The 23704-nt window shown below is 41.5% G+C and overlaps 1 protein-coding gene across 1 annotated transcript in view; it reads right to left on the bottom strand.

Moving 5' to 3' along the window:
- The window catches only part of PTPRG (protein tyrosine phosphatase receptor type G), a 415060-nt gene that overhangs the window by 318574 nt on the left and 72782 nt on the right, over positions 1-23704 (bottom strand). Inside the window, exon 2 of the mRNA XM_054216618.1 lies at positions 2081-2185. Coding sequence (XP_054072593.1) covers positions 2081-2185 — 105 coding nt within the window. The remainder of the gene's footprint in view (positions 1-2080; positions 2186-23704) is intronic.

Here is a 23704-nt window from a genome sequence, read left to right as displayed (position 1 = left end):
GAGAAAACAATACTATATCCTCTTCTGTTTTCTTGACAAGTGCTGGTAAATATATCATTTCCACCTTTTCCATCTCCTGATTTACTCCTTTTATCAGGAATAGTGACAAAAAGGCTCTAATTAGATAGCGCTAATCAGGTAGAGTGGCACATGATTGACAGCTGAGAAGTCACTATCTGTTCTCTGAAAAACAGATTGGCTATTTTCCTCATAGAAGCAGGAGATTTATCAATAGACAAAAGGACGCAAAACCCCAAAACGTAAGGTATAATCACACACCAGGACTATGCATTTTATTTTGACATTAATCTAAAAGTATTCGTGGGTGGTAAAAGCTTTTTTGGAGGAGTGAACAAGTGATATTACTCATAAAGGAAGAACAATACCATCACAAAAATAGAATCAGGAAAACTGCCTATGCATAAACTGGTGTGAGGTGCGTTTGTGGTTTTTTGTTGCTTTGTTTATTTGTTTGTTTGGGGGGTGTCTGTTTGCTTTTGAGCTTCTCCCACCCCCACCCTCTTTTTTTTTTAAACCAGAACTGAATAAAAAAAAAAATCCAGTAACTCAAGCAAAGAGTTTTGACACATATGGAACAGAATAATTCCACTAGAGTTTCACCTTTCTTTAAAAATTTTCATTTAACTACCTGCAATGAATATTCCAAATACATTTTTCAGCAACAAAAACAAAATAAACCTGCCAAGTGGCACTTCACTTGTAATATTTTACATATGACAGCAGATAGGAATAGGCCATTCATTCCAACATACACATTTTTCCTCTATTTGCTTATTTCTACTCTGTGTGTTCAGGAGCTTAAAATCTCAAAAAGTTATTTTAAGCTGCAATATGGTCGTATATCTTTGTGGTAGTATATTTGTCCATCTGATAATCTCAAAGTTTACCAAAAAAAATGGTCATTTGTCCTCATTACTAAAATGTTGAGGTTTATTTTACTTGTGTGACCTCATTTGCAAATGAGATAGCTTGTATTTTGAGATCTAATAGAGAAAACTTGTGACATCTGGTATTTTGTGTATTAATGGAAAAAACCTCTAAGCTTACCTATAATCATTCATTTCCAATGAAATTTATGGTCAGTATAAAAAAGAGGAGTTGGCAGTTAAAAATTAACATTTGCCCGTTTACCTGGTATCAGTACTCAGACTTCTTAGAAAGTAGTATTTTTCCTTCAGCTAAACCTAGGCCTGCACAACATTCCTCTTGGATGAGCACCAAATGTTTGAAATGCATCTCAGATCTTCCAAAAAAGCACTCAAGTTCATTATGATGCTTGAAATCCTCATAAAAACTTTCTAGATATTAGACATTTTTCCATACAGTCAACATAGCTATTAACATGATTTCAAGTTGCTGGTTTTTTTTAACAACTTCAAATACAGACCTGGAATTTTCTAAACCTGAATCAACTGTCAAACCATACATCAAAGACATCATTCTGAAGTATATTTTGATTTCTGGCATTTCAACACTGTGCAGACACACCAGGTTTTCCATAAGACTTGCAAGAGCAGTGGGACAAACAATAAAATACCCTCCCAACATCCTACCTTCTCAGCATCACATATCCTGGTGTGATGATGCACTGATATGTCTCACTGTTGTCGTTATACGCTACCGCAAAAATAGATGCACAGAAAGAAATAACTGTAAAAATTTCTAGTTTGTTTTTTTTTTTTAATCTGGATGTATATCTGGATGCTTACAGTCTTCCTAGAAGGCTTAACAGGGTAAGCAAATGGTGAGCTTGGAAATGTACTGATTGGATGGGAAGAGTGAAGAAGAGTTTGTGGGAGTATGCCTTTTTAAGGGTGTGTTAAGAAACTAAAGGAAAACAGAGAGGGAGCAGAGTAATAAGGCCAATCCTGCAGGTAAATGGCAGCAATGCAAGAAAGGAGAGGACGCGCGTAGAAGGAGTTTGCAAGGAAGTCAGCAGAAGAAAATACACCATAAAACTAATTTAAGCTATTTCTGGGCATAGCAATAACAAAAAGCCAGTAAACAATTTGATTTCTGAGATATTTCATGTTTCAGTCCTCTGAAGAAGTTAACTCACCCGAGTATGCCCAGTAAGGATCCCCCGAAGCCTTCCGCCTCCGTATCTGCACAGAACTACCATGTCTGTTTTCATGGAGAGAGCCAACATAACCTTCAGTCAGAGCTGGGAAGAGAAGAAGCAGGAATCGTTAGGAAAGTGGTATTTACTCCCTGCAGTTCACACTCTACAGCTTAAATCTTTGCTGAGCAGAGACTACAAACTTGGCATTGCGTAAAAAAAAAAAATTTAACAGGCATGTTCCTCACCCATGAAAATCCACCATCCAAAGATGGTTCACAGAAGTCAGGACTCACTGATGCCATTATTCTGACCTGGCACATGCCTGTGTAACTCCAGTAATTGCCATAAGGAAACTCTGATACACACAAGCAGACAAGTATGAGCCAAATGACCAAACTTTCTCTGTCTAGACCCAAAAGTTAGCTTATTTTGCTAGTGACTACCGAATTACTAATTGTAATTCAAAACAAAAATTATCAAGAACCTTAAAAGAATACAGATGCAAGCGCGTGAAATATGCGGGTACCGTGTTGTCCTGGTTATTATAACCGCATCTATTTTAAACCATACCTTAAAATCCCGCATAGAACAGTTTCACTCAGGACCAAATTAATCTCCTACGTGCACAGCCTGCAGACCTGAGCCCACGGCGTGCTGGGTAACAGTCTCAACGTGACCAAGGCTCAAATAACATCGCCTCATATCATTCACTCAAGCAAGGCAGACGTGTTGCACTGCCTTCTAGCCAGAGGAAGGCTGCGTATGTCAGGCAAATATCCAGCGTCCAATACCAATGCCTTATGATACGGAAAGGGAGAGGCCAGTAACAATGAAATCCTTGTAAAACTTCACAAGCTAGAAGGAATTAAATTCATAGAATGGTTAGATTTGGAAGGGACGTTAGAGATCATCCAGTTCCACCCCCCTGCCCTGGGCAGGGACACCTCCCACCAGACCAGGCTGCTCAAAGCCCCGTCCAGCCTGGCCTTGAACACCTCCAGGGATGGGGCAGCCACAGCTTCTCTGGGCAACCTGGGCCAGGGGCTCACCACCCTCACAGTAAAGAATTTCTTCCTGATATCTAAGCTAAATCTCTGCTTTTTCAGTTTAGAACCATTACCCCTTGTCCTGTCCCTACACTCCCTGACAACGAGTCCCTCCCCAGCTTTCCTGTAGGCCCGCTTTGAGTACTAAAAGGCCGCCGTTAGGCCTCCCCAGCGCCTTCTCTTCTCCAGGCTGAACAACCCCAACTCTCTCAGCCTGTCCTCACAGCAGAGGTGCTACAGACCTCTGATCATCTCTGTGGCCCTCCTCTGGACCTGCTCCAACAGGTCCATGTCCTTCTTATGTTGGGGGCCCCACAGCTGGGTGCAGCACTGCAGGTGGGGTCTCACCAGAGCAGAGCAGAGGGGCAGAATCACCTCCCTCAACCTGCTGGCCACGCTGCTTTTCATGTGGCCCAGGTTATGTTTGTCCTTCCAAAACAGAAAAGAAAGCATCCTACATTGTGTCCTAGGATTTTTCTTTTATACCCCAAACAATATACAATATATTTTTTTTCTTATAAAGGAACGCTTAGCTTCCATGAGGAAGTAGGTTGTTTGGGGTTTTTATGTGGAAGTTTTGTTTATTGTTTCTATGCATCTGACTGAACCAAACCAGAGGCATATAAATTCACAAATGTCAGTAAAAAGTCTGTAATAAATTCAACTACATTTCTCAGTGCACTACAGCCAAAAACTTCTGTGCTATAATACACGCACACAAACAAAAAGCCCTCAGATCCGCAGACATGGAATGTAAAGAACAATTAACGCACCACCTGTCTCTATGGAAATTCAACTGATCCCAAATCACTTATTTAATCAGTAAGAAACTAGCTAAATAATTCAAATCAAAACTTTAGAAAACCATGTAAAGCACTGCTACCCGTATGCAGTCATCAAGCACTGTATTCCCTTCTGTTCCCAAGCCAATTACAGCTGGGCTGAAACGAAGCTTGTAACAGGACTTTATTGAACATCAAGCACCAGTAACTCAGAATTTGGCTTTAGAAAAGCTTCTGGGTGACACCCCCTTTGTACCACAGTAACAGAGAGCACGCTGTGTCCGAGGGCTATCCACGTACGCCGAACAGCTCTATAGACAGCATTCGCTCTGCAATGTGCATCATGGGTTTCTGCAGATTTTGGAATCCTGAAGTGGTAGGAAAAGTCATGCAGTCTTCAGAAAGGCATTACAGGTTTGCCCCTGCCAAATTTCTCTTGTGCGAGCAAAGGTACTAATTGTGCAATTTATTACGAGCCTCTGATTTGAATGAGTTTTACAGATTTCTTGGCAACTTTCTAAATGCTAATTCTCTCCAGGCTGTGAACTAGAAATGCTGGAACACATCATGCTACCAGGATTTGTAGGCAACATTAATCACATACCTTATTTTCGTCTTCTGATTTACCCTAATATGTCCACCTCATTGGGAGGCAACAGGTGCCCATTTCAACAGGTAAGCGATGTGGAGACCCAAACCCTCTTGTCAAAAAAAAAAAAAAAAAAACCAACAAAAAAACCCAAAACAAAACAAAAACCAAAAACCAACTCACAAACCAACAACCCGAGCAAAGATCAGACACCATGAAAAACCCAAGGAAGAGAACGTAGAAATAACCTAGGTGGATGGCTGGAAAAGCTACCAGAAAAAAAAGGCCCAATTATTCATTTAAAAATCACATGTGCTGAGAAATAAACGTAAGGTTCCTCCTTATTACAAAATGAAAGACAACAGCAACTTTCTTTCGAGCATCCTCTACATAGAGGAAGCAAATAGTTGTGGGGTTTTTGTCACCCAGAGAAATTGATTCCTGCGGGCAGAAGGAAAATTTCACCCTGCCTCCTCCAAGGAATAAGGTACTCCTGCAGGTATCTGCTCAGTGAGACCTTCTGGGCACCTCACCATCAGAAGAAAGAAACTATGTCTAAATAATCTATATTTGTTGAAGGTAAAAAGGCTCGGAGTCAGTGTGAAACATGTGAAGTTGTAAAATCCTTTGTACTCCTAGCTTGAACCATCAAAAAGCCACATGGCAACCATGGTACGGCTATGAATCATACCATTGATTTTCAGTATCCTCTGTGCAGAAAATTAAATTATGCAAATCCAAGCCTTTATGAATGCCTAACTTTAATGTGAAATTGAACATTTGCTTCAGTCAGCATCTTATTTATGCAATTAAAAACCTGACATTCTTGTGAAAATATGCAGTTTTCGTTTCCTGCATAGACACTTAATAGACTTGTATATTTATCTATACTTATAAATTGTGAAGAGCCATGCTGTACACAAATTTATTTCCACCAGAAGAATGTTCCAAACCAAGAGGGGAGCTCAAGTATTTGTCAAGAGAACTGTGGGAAGAAACTTGCTCGTTATACCGCTAAATATCTTCCGTAGGACTGAAAAAGAAACAAATTGGAACATCCTATTCTAAATGAAATCCTGCATCGCCGTTAGGCAGCCCAACATTAATGTCAATAGCCCCCTTACAAACGTGCAATAATTCAGTAGTCATTAGCAATTTAGAGAAGATATATGTTTACTGGATAGCTGCAGAAACTCTGGGAAAAGGATGATGGGTCAAGATCTCTGGCCGTGCTGTGAACTGGAAAGGTAACAGTCTGCCTCTATCAAAAATCACGACACCATCTTCCTCCCTAAGCTGGCTCTGGTCCCCAGCCTGTTCACAGTATGGTCATGCGTTTCTGCATGGGGCCACAAACACTCCAAGAAAACACTGTGGGAACAAATAGCTATTGTTGGCAATATCTTATACTGGTAAAGTCATCAGGAAACCAGAAAAATCTCACGGTGCTTTTGTTTTCTGCTGTCAACTGGGGTCAATGGACTCGCTTGTACTGAGGAGGTGGCCAGTACAGAACAGAGCATACAGTGGCTTTTCAGATAAAAGTTTGGAAGGGCCAGAGCATTCAAGTCAAGTTATTTCAAAAAAAGAAAGTGCTTCATATATCAAAACCATCTTATGTTTCAGGCAGAATTGTTACTTTTTCCAGATTTTGGGGGGAGACTGTAGACATACCTTCTGACCAAAACAACTCGGTACCACCAATGAAAATTTAACAGGCATCTCAGTGTTGCTGAATCTGCCTCTTTCACTGAAAATATATACAGATAAAATATTTTGTTCAGCTTCAGCCATTAGAGTACATTTATTCATTTTTGTGAAATGCTCCAATTCCATGGTTTCAGAAGCTATACATGCAAATAAGTAACTCAAACTCAACTGACATCTTCCAGCGTTTCCAAGTTCCAAAGAAGTTTTGGAGAAAATATTTAAGAAAGTTAAGTTATATTAGCACCAATAGCTACAGGTTTGCACAAGTCTTTTTCAGCTGGTAGACAGTTAACAGCTCGAGAACAGAGAGCAGCCAAGTGGTTTCCTGCTCCGCTCCTGCAGAACTGGATGCTGGAGAAAAGCCAGCAATTAGACGGGCTGGTCCAGCATGGAGCAAACATGGGGAGGCTCCTCTCTTCTGGGAACCCTGGAAAAGTTGTGGAAGTGGAAATCCACACAATAGGAGGGGCAGGAACATGCTCCAGGAAGGCTCAAAATGGAGCAGCCAAAATAGAGGGGTGGGGTGGAATACTGGCGCACACACAGAGCCGGAGGCAGCGAGGAATAGAAGGGACAGCAGAAGCCCTTGCCCTGCAAGGTTTCATTTGAAACATCAGGCCAGTGCTGATGGCAGAGGAGTAATGAATACCATAATATATGGTCTGAGACTTGCAGATACACGATTAAAAGAGAAGGGGACCAATCTTACACTCAAATACACAAGCGTGAAATTAAATCCTGAGCAACTCCTCTGGCTGCTGGTGCAGTATTGGTGTCTCTGAAGCGTAACACCTGCAGTCAGTGGAGTTGTGCTGCGCCTATCAGAACTACTTCTGCAAGGAGCAGACCATCCTTCAAAGCTAACATGGAGAAATCTCTTACACACAATTTCATATAATTTTAATCGGTACTGAACGCTACATGATTTTAGATGATGTGCTAAATGAATCAACCCATGCCGCATATCTGCAGACAGCAAAAGCAATGCAATACTGGGATATGCCTTAACATTCTGATCAGCTTTCCATTTGCTCTGTCTCAACGTATTAGCTTTCCAATAAAAATTACTTGATAAGTGCCCTCAAAGGTACAATAAGGTAATTCCTGCCTGAATACCATGCTGGTATTCATAGTTCACATGAAAACACAAAATTTTATCCCCAATCTACCTTAAATATAAAGCTATTACACTATTCAGAGAGATTATACCCTCGGCATTAGTGTTTAAAAGGTATCAAGCCATCAGCTATGTAAGAAAAATCCTTTAAGGTCGATACTTTATGTCTGAATGGTGAAATCATTAGTTATGATGGTAGATTAACTAGATTGCGTGCCAAACTTGGATTCTTTTAAGCCTTCTCTGAAGACGAGGGTTGCACACTAATCTGTTTTCTGCTGTTCTGATTAAAATGGTACAGTCAAGTCAAAGGTACACACATTGCTCAGCTCATAATCATTCTGTGACTGCCACTGTGGACTACACGGGCAGTTGAATCAGTTTTAGTCATAGTCCCTAATGTGGACACACTTCTTAACTGATGTAGATCACTCTGGTGCTACTGCTGGAAAACAAGGCAGCCTTTGGAAACTACTGGAATCTGGAGTAGTGTCACACTATGGAAACTCTTAAAGCAGGGGTGTTAAAAATAAAATCTTGTTCGTGTGTAGCAAAAAAGCACTCAATCATAAGGAATGCTAGCAATTAGTTCTGTATCAAATCAATGCCTGTAGAAAGGAAACTTTTCAAAAACAAAAACCACTGTTTTCTTGAAGATTGCACAACACCACATTTTTAAAAGGAGGACGGGGCGCAAGAAACATTACTCGAGGAGCTTTTGTATCATCTCTTAAATGGAGTTTAAGAGATCAGTGAGCCGAGACCCTTAGCCATCTGCAAGCCTAAAACTTCAAGCAAGCCTCACCAAAAAAAAAAAAAAGCAGCATCTTTACCTAAGTGCATTTACTGTATTTTTAATTGGACTGTGCTAAAGAGAGGCAGGTAAGCTGAAGACACTGCAATGCTACGCACTGTAACACACGCTCTGCTGAAAAGGCTTCCAGGCAATTTCTTAGAATAAATGTTGTCAAATGGGCCAGAAGGGAAAAAGAGAGGAGAAAAAAAACCCCACTGATAGGAAATAAATTTATAATTTTAAGCAATTAGAATATTTTTGTACAATTAAAATAAATAATGGTTAAATCCATGTCTCTAGGCTCTTTCACAGACAACTTCCTAAACAAAACTAGACTATTTGCCTTAAATATTTTACCACGTTTTGACAGCAAATAAATCTAGAAATATTTCAGGCACAGCTAATCCATTTTGATAGTGCATTACTTTTAAACAGACTCTTCAGCCATGGATTCCCATATTTTGCAGATTATTTTATATCTTGCCAAAGAAGGATGAAAGTTAAAACAACATATGGTGGTCAGACAGCATCAACAAATTATATTCTGAATGAAACTACTTCCTTTGATTACACTGCAGAGATTTCTTCTGATTATGACATAAAAGGCAAACTCTATCCTCCTATGAATGCACATGCAATTTTCACAGCTTTCCATTAATAAAATATGGGAGTTACAAATCACAAGTTTCTCGCGACTAAGTGAAATAACAGACACCCGGACGCTACATCTGCCAAGAGATGTATATCCCTTTCCCAGATGACAGTCACCCTGGCAGCCCCTTAATTCCTGTGTGAGCACAATCCACAGGTCTATTCCTAAAAATGACATGGGACTTTTCACACTATTCATTCTCTGTTGTTCACGTGTGTCTGATAGATGATGTGATAACAGCACAAATCCGAAGAACAAGAACATAAACACAGAGCACAGCAGGCCTTTACAGGAACTAACCAGCAGACTGCAATTTGAAGATGAAAAATAGTTCAGGGAACATGCTGTCAAACTGTGGGGATTAAATTAACCATCAGAATTAAAAGCCCTTATCCCAAACATGAATACACCAGTCACTAGGTGCATTAACCCTTGGTAACCTGTTGGATTCAAAGCCAGCGAGTTAAGTGCAATGCAATCTTACATTACTGCAATGTATCACCACAATGCAAGTCCCAAAGCATTACAGCTGATGTAAAGAAGCACAGAAAACAGATTTTCAGTGCAGTCTTTTCCTTAGATTACAAGGGATGGAGTTTAAGGGTGACAAGAAAATCTCCTACTTCAGAGGAAGCATTATGCCAAACCAGAACAAGGACACGCAAGTGTATCGCAATGCCCAGTGCTGCCAGCTGCGCTCCAGCGGAGCAGATGCCCTCCTGAGGAAAAGCAACCCAGTCTCCTCAGTCATGAGATCCCATCGATCCTCCTCTCAGTCTGCCTGGCTTTATAAGCAAGATGAGCAAAGCTCATTAGCAAGACAGCAAGGCAACTTCAAGTTGCATTAATGATGCCCCATTAAGGGACTCAGAAAAAGCTTGGGAGGCCAGGGAAGAGACAGATGCTGCTGGATGATTAGAAAGGGCTTGGTTTTGTATTTTCATGGCTTACACTCTGCTGGCATCAGCTGTGCAAGATATGACATAGCTAGTGAGTCTGGACCACTGATGTCAACTGGCATCACCTGTAGCACTTCTGCTAGGAATATGCAAAGTCAGCCAAGATAACCAGCAGTGCCAACAATTTCCATCTCAAGACAAAAACACACAAATTAAACCAAATGCAGCATCCCCCCAGGAGGACAGTGCCCAGCAGCAAAGCTTCTGCCAAAGAACTTGGGGAATACCCTTAGACTAAGGGTTCTCAGACTGCGGTACATGGGCTCAGCTCTACCCATGTGTGAGGAACATGTCATGAAAAAAACCCCAGCCTGCTATATTTTCCCCTGAGAAAATGCGGAAATGCTGAGCAGAAAAAAATAGCCCGGACAACTGCACTCCTCCGCCAGGATGGAGAGGCTGCTGTTTATGTCGCACTAGAAACAGCATGCAATAGTGATAGCTGCATTAAAGAAGTTTGAGGATCCCAACTTCAGAAACACTTACCCCCATCACTGAGAACTACAAAAACATCAAAACCAGCTGTGTTTGATCCAAACCCAGAGTAAAACCTTTATCCCACTGAGCTGTTCCTAGACGCTTCCCCACATGCAGAAATACACTCCATTTACCAAGGCAAAGTATTCAAACAGACTGGTATTCTAGGCATCTAAGTTGAGATACCTCAAAGAAGAGTCATGCACATTACATCCTAAAAATCTGACTCCTTTTAGACACTTCTGATTTGGTTAGTCAGAGAGAAAAATAATTGGGAGCACCTGAAATCTCTGTAACCTTGAAAACTCTTGCTCCGTGCATCCTTCACAGTCCTTCAGACTTCTGTTAACCGTCATTATCTGCATTTCTTAAAAGGAGGAATCGTCATCCTTGTTCATCACCTCTCCATGCTGTACTTCAGAGGGGTCACGTCACCTCTGAATTATATTCATAACAATGTGTGATGCAAACACCGAAATAAAACTTCAGAGCAGAGGTTCATAAGCAAGGCTGACCTCCACAGGAAAGCTGATGCTCTTTCAGCCAGTGCCGACTGAATCACAGCAGCCATTAGGGAGAAAACAGATAAACTCAGTTCTCCAATATCTAGGGTAGCCTGGTCAGAGTGAACCAAGGCAACAAAAACCCAGGTATCAGGGCAAAATGACGGCTCACACAGCCAGCTCCAATGTCTTTGCACTATTTCCCCAAGGGCAAGCTTGAAGTTAAGTTTGCAACAAGCTGGAATCCAGAGGCAGCACAGTGTATTTGTGCAGAAGAAGGGACTTGAATCCACCCCCACGGGCACACCGAGAAGGGGCCATCTTGGTCTCTTCGTTCATGGCACGGTTTATGCAGGAGACTTATAAACCACACATGTATAATGCATCCTTATTTGCACAATGAATTAACGATGGCAAAAGGGGGCTTTGTTTCATTTCCTGCCTTTATCGCAAGTACCTAAAGCTCAAGGGTTTGACAACAGAAGACACTGTGGCTGGAACCACCTGTCTCCCGCCCATTCTCACATAATCAGGGGCCACAGCATGCACAGTGTTACAAGAGCAGCCTCTGAATAGCAAATAAATGTGACCTTAATGGAGTTATTTTGTACCTTCGACTCCTTGTTTAATGCAAAAATCATACCCTTCTCATTTCCCTAAACCCAGTAATACTCAAAAACACACAAACTCATGCAAAAGCACCAGTTTCACCTTTCTGGTCTGGAAATAATTTGCTTGTATCTACTGACAGCATTTGTCCTAGTACAGTCTTATTAACGTTTTCAAAACAGATTCCCCTAAGTCACACAGCAAAAAGTATCTTGATAAAAAAAAAAAATATTGACTAGACTCATCCAAATAACCATAAGCAAGGACCTTGTGATGCAGACCTGCTCTGTCCACCTGGGCTGCCATCTTGCCAGACACATTCCTGCTTTCCCCTAGGTAGCCTGCAATTTATTTACTCATGTCATTGTGCCATTAAAGCCAGCTATGCATTACATCGGGAAAGACAAGCCTATAACTACAAATCAGGGCCTTCCTTGCTAAACTTATGCAGAATCCCCAGGAGGCTCTGCTCTTGCGCAGGAGCGTGCCAGATCTCTCCTGGGGAAGAGTTCAGCATTAACACTGCATGGAGTCCTCACTCCAAGGCATCTCTCCAAACTCACCTGCCTCTAACACTGAAGGAGCAGCCAGCCCAGCGTTCATTCAGCAGAAAATGCAGGGCACGGTTTCATTCATGTGGAGAGCAGCGAGGCACTTGATGAAGCCAACAGAGCTGCTCCCACTGCATGGCATGAGATCAAACTTGCCCCATTATAAAGTCTTCAGAGACAGGGTCTCTGTCAGCTAATAAAAATCCCTCATTCTTCATACAAAATGATTTTTTTAACCTGTGTCCTTTGGCCCATTTAACAATTTATTGACTGTGGGAAATAACGTGAGGCCACATCAATCTCTTCCTGGTTATTTGGTTCAGGCTCTCAAATTAACGCAGAAGGCGGAAAGCTCAATAAAGAACTATTTAAGAAAAGAAAGGGGAAATGCTCTAGTCCCACTGTGAGACGTCTTCCTCTCAGTTTGCAGTCAGGTCTCGCCATCTACGGCTGCACAATCTCCTGGAGGAAAGATGGAAGGGCATAAGCCAGCATGCTCCCCCAGATCCAGAAAAAATAACTTGAGATTTGTTTCAGTCTGCACTGAAACAGATCAGCAGCGCTCAGGTAGCCAGATTTAGTGCCTCCAGCATGTGACAACAATTCCCGCCAGATCCACAAAAATTATTTTAGGATCAAACTTAAAAGCTGAGTAGAACCAAGCAAACAAGCATCCATTTTTATTTGCGTAAAACTATTTAATTTGGCTTATGATCTACAAAACAGGGGTTTTTCATCTTTCTTTTATGCTGACAACTTGCATTACATACAGATTTTGTAGCAAAGGGTTTCATCCACATTTATTTCCCAAAATATAAATCTAAATTAGAAACTGAGACAAATAGAGATTTTTTTGTGCTGACTGAACAAGTTGTTAGTCAGGGATACATGCCCCAAAAATATGACCTACCGTTTTGAGAACTCTCTCCTTTCTTTCCAAGTAAGTCGCATTGTTCAGAGAAAAGACACTGTATAAATACTGCAGAGCTGGTCTGTAAAATGAATCAAACTTCCATCTTTGCTTTGCAATTCCCCATTAGTTTTTCAGCCAGGCAAGATTTTTTTCTGGAAATTTCCCAGCAGGAGGGTCTGGTGCTGTTTAGGGTCCAAAACTAATACTTGGTTCCTTGGCCATTTGTCTCCAGAGAATGCAATAAAGATCTTGACAGAAAACCTCATACAACTAAGAGCGAGAGCACTAAGGCCTTTGGCAGCAAGAACAAAAAAGCAGTAATAGAGCTCAGATGAAGTAAATAGATAAAAATTGCCAGCAATGGTGCACACTTTGTAATCATACAGCGATGGTATGCAGCACAGTCTGAAAAGGCACGGGGGTCACTGCTCTTTCCTACGCAACCAATTTAACCATCTGGAGGACAAAGCTAACGCCACACTCAGTGTAAATGATGCTAAACCAAGAGGAGGAGAACCAAGCAAGAATGCCTCAAAAATATTCAGCTGTTTGGCAAGCTCAGCGAAACGGGCTGATATAAGTGAGACATTCCACCGAAGATAGATGTAAGGCAATGCAGTTGGGGAGAAATAATAATCAGTGCAGGAATGAAGTGAGAGACTGCTGTTTAGAAAGCAGTAATGCAGAAAGACTTGAGCATTAGGGTGGATAATGAATTAGATGAAAGTTCATGCTGCAATACCACTGCAGAAAAAGGCAATTGCTATCCTGGGGCACATGCACAGAGATACTGGAAGCAATAACTCAGTTTTAGACAGTCTTTGGCCAGGCTGTCACTGCAGTGCCACATGCTGTTTGAGACCCATTACTCAAAAAAAGAAGAAAAAAAATCATTTTCAACCAAAAATCTAAGACCTGAGGCGTGGGAGGGACATGACAGGGGATGACACCCAACACGTGGAATGAAACAAAGCATCTTTAACATCAACCTTGTGCCCTACTCTGCACTGGCCTGGGCAGCCCCGCCACAGGCTGGCTCAGCCCTGCCTGGCCTTGCCTTGGTGTGCTCATGCTCGTACCCTCTCAAGTCTCAAACACTCCACTCCACTCTCTACCTCCTTGTTTCATACATCAATTTTCATAACAAGCCTCATAAAGAGTTAGATTTTAGAGCACTCAGAAGCGTTGATCTTCAGACAAGAAGTGCTCTCACAGCACAAGAGTGAAAGGAGGAGATGAAGAGCTCCATAAGGAACAAAGGGATGCTTTCACCTTGTGGCGGGCATGGCGGAAGCTCAAAAGCACACCATCTTTTAAGCAAGGGGCAGGTTTGAGAGGAGATGCTCAGTGCACACAAGTGCTGGGAACACATGCTTCTCTTGAGTGCCACTGCAGACCAGCTCTGGCTGAGAACAGAGACCATAGCATAAGCGATCATCAGCAGAGAGGCATGCCGCCCTGCCGACCAATTTGAACAGGCGCCACATTGCCAGGCCAACAAGAGCGGAGTCAGCTCTGGCAGTTCTGGCAGGGGTAGAAGAAAGCTGAAGAGCCGCACGCTCGGTGCCCAAGCTCTGTCTTCCCCACAGCACCTCTTCTCGGGAAGGCTCAGGCACAGAAGCTTGCTCCCTTCCTATTCCAGTCTCAACCACTCTGCAACATTCCCCAGCTTCCCGTGTTACTAATTCTACAGTTATTACACGCACTTAAATTACTAAAAAACACAACAAAGCACTGTGCCGTGGAATACAGATCTAGTGTACAGCCTGCAGCCTGACAAATGTAATTGTTTTCTTAAGTATTATAAGAATCCTCACGAAGACTTCAGCCCACCTGCAGAAAGCAAGGCTGTCAACTGCTGCAGGTTTCTCACTGCCCAAGCAGATCAGCTTGGCTATTTAATTACAAAACAGCTTTGTACTTAGTCCCCACTTGACTCAGAAAGCCCCAGAACGGTCCTCAATACCCACAGAAAGTTTAATTACTCAAGAAAATAACTTCCCCCAGGCAAGTTAATTTCAAAGTTTGTACATGTGTTCCACAGTTTCTAGTTGCATTTTTTATGCTTCTTCTTTTATGCTTTCACTGAGAACTGTAACAATATTCTGCCTCCCATACAGCCAGTGTCAGTGTTAAAAAAGAGATTCATCCTTTTATGCAATGCTTTAAAGATTTCTTCATGGCAATATCCTATGCTCGAGTTTGTCCACAAAAAGGGGATATTAATATCACAACAGATATTCTCTCTCACTCTAAACAATTTAAAAATACATTATAATAAGGAAACAACTTTTAAAATAAAAAAAAAACATTAAACATTGACAGCATGTCAGTGCTTGTTCTGTTACAGCTTAGTCCTATCCATGACAAGGATCTGCAAAGCTGCATCTTACAGCTATAAAAAACTTCTATCAATACTGCACAGACTACCAAAAATGAGTTTTCCTCAAAAAGGTTGTTTGCCATTAAATATGCTTTTATTGTTATTCTTCTTCACATTCTCGATATACACCACAGTCTTCGCTAGAGAAATCAAAAGTAAGACTATTCATAAGAAAACCTCGTGTTGTCTTTCTTTTTAACCCCCAACTCATATTTTGTAAACAAGAAGCTCAAAGCAATCAGTTCCAGTCAGGCTTTTCAGCTTTGGATTTAAATCCTTTCATGACTTCTTCAAAAAACATGCATCAAAATTTCAGGAAGGGGGGGGAAGAGGACTCTTGACATTGTTGTTCTCTCTGATGAACAAACTGATGTATTACAAAGAAGCATCTATATACTCAAGCTACTTACCAACTGACAACCAAATCAGATTTGAACACAGGACTTTAAATAGCTATAAAAAAAGTTAACAATGATTAGTAAAATATCATCTACTGTATGTGATTAGATTTAAAGCTGCAGGAAAATAAAGACTGATGTAGAGCACATTTGACAACTGATATCATCCATGTAAACACACGGTATTCAAAGACCATCTTTGCCCACATGGAGTATGTCCCTCATTACTGCACTGCTCCAAAGGGAACTAAAAGATACAAACATGAGATAAGAAGTTAGTTTAAGCAGATCTGCTGAAATACCAAGAAACTGCAAGAAGCTTAGCCTCCAGCAGAGCTGGCTCTAGCCGTTATCCTATTAAGATGGATACTAGGACTTGCCAGGATTTTGGAAGTCCAAAACACAACCACCCAACACCCACAAAAATCCCAGCAAACAATCCTCATTTTCACCCTCGAGCCCCCACAGAATGCCCAGAAGAGGGGCACAGAAGCTGAGGCTTCAAAACTGAACAGCAGCAATGGGCCAGAGTCAGCTTCAGGGGAATCGGGACCTGTGGGACAAGACTGAGCCACAGGGAATGTGAAGGAAGTTGGTACAGTAAAGAAAAAGGTCCCAGACTCAAAGAGACAGGCTTAAAAACCAGTACTCCCAGACACAAGAGCAGCGAAGATCTTTCATACTGCTCAGGGACAAAACCCTGGAGAAGTATGCAGCTGGGTGGATGGGAAGGAGGACTATTTCTTAGAGATGCCAAGCAGAAAGAACCTGAAATGCTCAAGAGACAGCACGGCTATGCTGAAGAAGGTCTAGCTTGAAGAACACATTCAGGTGAGCAGGACAAAAGCACTGCTCACAGCAGTCAAGAAAAAAAATAGAATGTTTTGTGACAGGAGCACACCAGTCTCTTCTGGCCCCAAATAGCTGGAGCAGAAGGGCAGGGAACATGAAGCCAAGAGTGCAGAGAAGCACTGCCATAGCAGACTGGAGACAGGGCAAGGAGGAGAGAGCCCAAAAAAAGGACAAATTAAATAACAGAAAGCTGAGGAAAGGCCAGGGAGAGACAGGGGAGGTGATCTGGTCTCTATTCCTCAGAAATGCTAGCAACTTGCCTCTCCCCAAATAAAAAGGGGAATTGTGGAGGTTTACCCCGACATAGTGGGGTATACATCCTGAGCCCAACATAGCGGCCCATCACATAGACCAGTATTCCACTTAGGGCCAGGGACTGCCAAAGTTATTGCTGAGTAATCTTCATGAATTTCTGATGGCACTGATTATTTTCTCATCAGTAACCCGCTCATGTAAGTCTAAATATTATAATAACAAAAAAAGACACAGAGCAGGAGGCTGCTTTTGCAATTTTTAGCCACTCCACTGCAGCAGAGCAGTGTTAACTGCAAATGATTCAAGCCCCGATTAATCTGGAAGCACTTCATTTGAAAATTTTATTGTTAGTGTAATTTATTAGAGCCCATTAAGCAACATGCAATCAATAACTAGTCGTTATTTTCTGTACGGGTAAAGAAAGGAAAAAGGTGCTTCTCAGGTCACTGTAAGGAATATGTCAAGTTGGGAGGAAAGGAATCCTTGAAAGAGCTGCACGTTCTTAATTGCCACTGAGGTCTAACGCAGCTGAGATATTCAGTACAGTCTGCATTCACACCCCTTAGAATTAGGTAGTGAGAAAGTGTTACACATACACTATGTCATTCACAGGTGAGGACCTTGGGCTGGTGAAAGTTTATTTGTGCTATATAAAAGGCAAGTGACGGCCAAATTGAGACTTTTAGAGATTGTTCCTACTCCACAGTTACAAACAATGCAGATTATAATTGCGGGGGGGAAGGGGGCAGGAAAAAAACCTTACATCTTCAACTCTTTTTATTTACATTTGAATAAATTTTAAATTAAAGAGCATTTTTTTAAAAAATATTAAAAAAATATATATCGTGGTGCCAGAATATGCTAGTAAAAGCTTGGCACTATCAGAAATTAGACTTCTTTAAAACACATCTACTTTAATTTGCCTTTTTAAAAAATGACTATGCCCTAGTAAAAATCTGCAATTTCCAGCCCGCTGCATTAATATTTCAACTTAGTAAATTATTCTTTTAAAAAAGTTTCTAATAAAGTAGCACTTGCTGCATGTCTTTTAATAAGATTACATTTCTATTTATGATGTTATAATACATTGTATTAAAAACAAAAGAAAGATTACCATGGGAGGAATAGAGATGTCTTCCTTCATTTTAAATTTAATTTAAAGTGGAGGAAAAGGATTTTTCTTTTAAATTAATATTTCCTTTGCAGCATTATGAATCCCAGCTTCAACTATTGAATGAGGAGCAGGAAAGGAAACTTCACCATTTTTATGCAAAATCAAAGAAAACGCAAAACTAAACTTCATTAAGCCTCACAGATACCAGAAAGCCAAAACTTGCATCTTTGCATAGTGTAAGGGCAAAGGTCCTAAGCCAAGATGCATGTTCCTCCTGCTGAAGTGGAGGATAACCGGTAGAGCCTACTGCTCTATACTGTTATGGCCATCCTTGTGCCAGGTGAAGCACAGAGCAAGGGAACAGAAACCATCCTCAAATGACTCAAGACAGTCAAAGGAGAAGCAAAATACCTGCAGTGCCCGTCCAGCCCACTCCCTCTTCCACCTGGAAGGCGGGCACGTCTGGCCTGCAGTGCCACCAGAGGTGAAATTCCCATAAATATCTGTGAGATATTTATAGTTTATGACTCTGGTGGGCGAGAGCAGTGGGTACACACTGGAGCTCACAGACTAGGAACTAGTAGCAGACGGCCACAGAGTTGGTTTTACTCTACCTCTTGGTCAGCAAAGCAGAACCCAAAAAGCTGTCCCATGTAGCACTCCAAGACCTGGCCCACACTTCTGCTGAATTGATTAAGCATCACCTTATTCCACACAGCTCACACCTCTCACAAAGTGGAAGGTCTCATTCCCTTGCTCCCACCAAGCCGTGGAGGCTTTCTATTGCAGCTTGATAAAACTGCTCTTACATAGTCCTGTACAATGTTAGATCCCATAGCATTTTGCAGAGGTGGTCCGCATTGGAAAAGCAGAGGTGCAGAGAAGAGAAATCATTACTCAGTATCAACTGATGGCTATCAGCCAGATCAGGATTAAAATGCAGGATCAGACCTGAACGCCAGTGGAATATTCCACCCAGGCAGTTGCACCAATTTGTCCTTCAAAAGTTAAACACAGGGCGATGACAGAAGTTCAAAGACTGCACTAGTTCAGAATATGCATCCCGGTATTCAACCACAGAAGAACCTGGCTGAAGATGTACGTGAAACAAAGGAGGTTTGTGCGGCAGAAGGATAACCTTATGCTGCAATGTGCTTGTGTAACACTTGCCTACAAGCAGGAGAAGTATTTCTATGTAAATTTGCCATATTGTAAAAGATTATGTCTTTTTTTCTTCTATAAGGTTCCCCCTATAGTTTGCAGGAATCTTCTAGCCCAGACTCAAAATAAAGTAAAGCTCTGTTAGCCATTCAAAGGCAAAAATACACTCTAAAATAATCACCTATAGCCTGAAATGGGACTAAGAGGCAGAATTACTGTCTCTGAGTAGAAACCAAACACGTCCCCAAAACCCCTTCTGAACAATTGAGAATTCACAGAAGAAAATGAGCAAGTGTGCTCAGGAATTAGCCGAGCAACGTATTCTTGATAAAAATCAATGCCCGCGATACACACCCTATCATGGAAATGACCTTTAAAGAGCCACAGTCTTGGACAGCAGGCTGCAACTACGCTTAAGAGGAGGGTGGGGAAAGAATGAGACAAAAAAGGATGTTTTTCAGATAGGTCTTTACTGGTCCTTGACGGTCAACAAATTTATAACAGATGTGCCTCATTCAGAGTGTGGAGAAATGAGTACTGGTAACTGTTATTGTCAGGACAAATCAATTGGAGCCATATGTCTGCAGCGGCTGACAGCACCATGAAAATCTCAAGCAACACGCAGACATTAGGATGTTGCTGAAAATAAGAGCTTTCCCATCATGTAAAGGGCCTTTGGGAGATGCCTCTCTCTTCGAGATAGGTTTGTGGGAATTAGCTTATATATTTTCATTCTTTCAAATGCTTGACAGTATGCCAGACTTTGCCCTCTTACTGATTTCCCAGACAGTAGGTTACAATTAACAGGATGCAAAATGCTACAAATTAGTCATAGGACACATCTCTTTAGGATTCTTATTTTATCTAGAATAAATGGGAAGCTGTCATGACAGAGAATGGGAAGTTTCCTAACCTTTCCCGCTACCCCACACTCCCCAACCAAATGTCAACCATTATTCCCAGTGACAGAACCCAAGAGGAATGCACAACACACAGCAAAACCATAAGTGATAGTAAAAAGGAATAAAATGCTAAGATCCCATTCTAATAAACTGAAGTTATGCTTTTAGAGGATTCCTCCTACGGTGCATTTCATCCATTTTTTCAGAATACTGGTTAGTGGTTATCAAATAGCTGTACGGTAAAATAGGAATTAGACACAGTAGAACAGGTCCATGGCCCATTTTTTGGCCAGTATGCTAGACCAAAGCATTACAAGAAAAGGAAATAACTAACATCGTCAAGTCAGCAGGGTCTCGTGTAGGTTAAAATGTAACGCAAAATCAGTGCCATAATTATCCACACCAAGCAATTTTTTAGTTTATTGACTACGCTGCAGTTCCTGAATTTATGTCTCAGGGCTTAAATTGCAAAATATTACTGCAACGTGGCAGATATTATAATCCAGGTATCAGTAGCTATGCAGGAATGCTTGGTATTTCTCTGAACAGCCAAGTTTCTCCAAAACCACTGCCTTTCTTTTACCAATGAGGAAATCAGCCAGAATGCAAGCATGTCTGTTTCTCTAAGACATACATAGAAAGACCAATATTTTCAAGGAAGAACTAATTTTCAAAAGAATTGTAGCTACCTCACAGACATCCAGCACTCACGATTTATACCACGATGAGTAGCAGCTTGCAAGTTACAATATCTACATGTTCTCAGTTTCCCTATGCTCCTTCCCCACCTCCTCTATACACCACAGCTCTTCAAGGCTCTTGCCATTTAGGTCAACATTTCCAGCTCATCTCAGGTCCACCTAGCTGACAGCCTTTACCATGAGATGGCTGCATTACAACATTTGGTAATGAGCAGTGTTGATTAGCATTAGGACGAGGGGTAATGGTTATAAACTGAAAGAGGGGAGATTTAGATTAGATATTAGGAAGAAATGGGACACGGGAACAGAGAAGTTGTGGATGCCCCATCCCTGGAGGTGTTCAAGGCCAGGCTGGACGAGGCTTGGAGCAGCCTGGTCTGGTGGGAGGTGTCCTTGCCCAGGGCAGGGGCTTTTGAATTAGATGATCTTTAAGGTCCCTTCCAGTTCTAACCATTCTATGATTTGTCGGGTGTCTCATCAGGGCAGCCAAGCACACCTTCCATTCCTTTGAGCCAACAGGACCTTCACCATTGCCTTTGCTGAGCACAGGGTCAGGCAGCACAAGCAGAAAGCCTCTCCCCTGTGCTATTCCAGAATAACCAAGTAACAGACTTCAGCAGAAAAGGAAAAAATAAAGTGCATTGCAAACTATCCAATCCTGCAAGGACAGGGCCTGGACATAATTAAGCACACACTTTGGATCCTTCCCAAAATTCCAAGAGAAGGGTGAGAAGACAGGCTGACCAGCCTCCTGATCTGAGATTAGCCTGAAACTAAATGCAAGCCAGAGGCAGTGAGACAGTGAAGCTTAGAGAACTTGAACTAATACAAAAAAGTACTGCTAGTCACTGTTTTCTCTCACAGAGAAGGAGTACCTCATTCTCCTCATGAGCAACAGTGCAGGTAAGGGTGAGTAGATTGTTTGGTCCACCTCAAACTCTGAAAATATAACAACTATCCAAGAGCCCACAGGTGAAAAAAGCACCGAAGTGAAACTGCTATAACATTCAGTGGATCATCTTGAAAGCGACTATAAAGATTTTTAAAACAAAAATCATCGTTTTGTTCTTGACTGTTCTCTGCAAGTGAAAAAGACCGTGTTCACACGTCCCCATGGAAAGCTTGCTGTAGCTGTAGGAAGAGGCTTGGTTCGAATGCTAGCAGTATTCTCAGCCTTCCAGATCTCTATCAGGGCAACTGCAACAAAATATACTGCAGTTTTTCGCCCTATCATTAGGAAGTGATGGGGTCAGAATAATGACTGCCGCGTGCTGTAAAGCAGTCCTGAAACTCGAAGCATCTACAACACGTATCTGCTTCAAATGTCAGCCTGATAACATGGGAGTAACGGGGCAGAATTCTCTGGTTGGGGTTTTGCAGGAGGCCAGACCATAATTTAAATAATCACTCTAGCCTTCACTTTTAGTTATTTTGTACTCAGGCAGGCACGTGGGGATATATCATGTCTCAATCTTGCCAAGAAAGAAAAAAAAAAAAAAAGAGGGAGGAATAATCAGAACAGACTCAAGACATTTTGTGAAGAATGAATCCACACAAATAAACATTTGGCACAGGGAAAAGACCACATTCGTATTAAGAGGCTCATCCATACATCTGCTACAACCAAGTTTTCCTTTCCTTGGAGGTGGAAGTTTCCATCACTTGTGCTGGGGCTTGGGCTATTGACAAAGTTATTTTTCCTCTGTGTTCTTTTGTTGACATATAGTTTCAATGCTTTACTGCTGTATTAATCCTATTTTGTCTTTCAGATAATAAGGATATTGTTGTTACTAAGTACTATGCTAATTGTTTTTGTCTAGTATTAAAAATACGCTGCACTGCCTTATTCTAATTAACTTGAGATTATTATTGAAATAATGGTTTTATTATTTTACCACCGGCATTTTACTGCCTTGGAGTGTTAGTTGTACTCAAGCTATTATGACTTTGTAGCAATTGACTAACTACAATTATTCCATTATCCAGCTTCTAACATTTAATTGGGTGAGTGCAGAAAATACTTTCCCATTACAAGATCTTTGCTTTCTGATTTATTAGAATCAACCTTCAATATACAGAATCTAGATTCAGTTCATTTTTCCCCTCTTCTCAAGAAAAATCCCATGAGGATTACCGTAAACTTCATTTGGTTTAATTAGGAGGGGCAAAATTTAAAGTATGTTACGAGATTTATATTGATGCCCTCCAGCACACATTCTTCATTTCACACTTTATGTAAGATTTCAATAGCCAATACTCTCGCCTCCTCCCTGAATGAGAACACACCGCAGGGCAGGACTGTTAAACGTCATTAGCATGAACTATTTTTTATATTGATTTTTGTTGCTCTTTCTCCTCTGTCCATTTGGTGCGTTGCAGAGTTCAGATTTAAGTTTTAATTGAAATACTTGGAAGCCTTAAATACCTTACCAGGCTGCATTTTTCTCTGAGTTCCATCTACAGAAATCCATCGGGTTTCACGGTGCTGCGTAGGTACCAGCAGCAAAGTTTGGCTGAGTAGCAATTTGAGAGCGTTTGCTGTTGTTTTTAACTGATCGTAAGTACAGATATTCTTAAAGGCTCCAAACAAGACCATTCCACTTGGTGTACTCTTACTCCCAGTGGAAAACCAGTTAAGCTACCAGCTGCCTTTTAAATAAAGGACTAAGTGATTGGCATGCTATGAGACAACTCCACCACGGGTTGCCAACAGGGGCAGGGCAGGCACTGACTCTTGGCTGAAGCAGCGGTGCAACAAGCAACGTGCACAGAAGGTGCCCAAAGAACAGCACAAATTGGCAAAGGAGATCGGAATATCAAAACGTTTGTGCACCGGACACTCTGAGGACATTCCCCATCCTCTGATGTGTGAATAGCTAGTTTAGAATCTGGGCACAATGTGTGCTTTTCCATACAGTCTGGTGCAATGCGGGGCGGAGGCGTGTGTGTGCGTGTGTTTGAAAAAACTAATAAATCGGTAAGCAAACAAATAAACCAACCAGAAAGACTGAAGGCTAAGGAGTGCTACACTTTGAACTCTTACACCCTCATTTCCCGCTTTTATTGGCATTAAGTTAGGTCATTAACATTTTATCAATACATTATGTGTATATAACATTACTGAGATTAATGGACGCAGGCAATGCCGTTC

Source organism: Rissa tridactyla, chromosome 10, assembly GCF_028500815.1.
Source record: "Rissa tridactyla isolate bRisTri1 chromosome 10, bRisTri1.patW.cur.20221130, whole genome shotgun sequence".
Lineage (NCBI taxonomy): Eukaryota > Metazoa > Chordata > Aves > Charadriiformes > Laridae > Rissa > Rissa tridactyla.
Note: the sequence above shows the minus strand (reverse complement) of the source record. Positions and strands in the feature narration are given on the sequence as shown.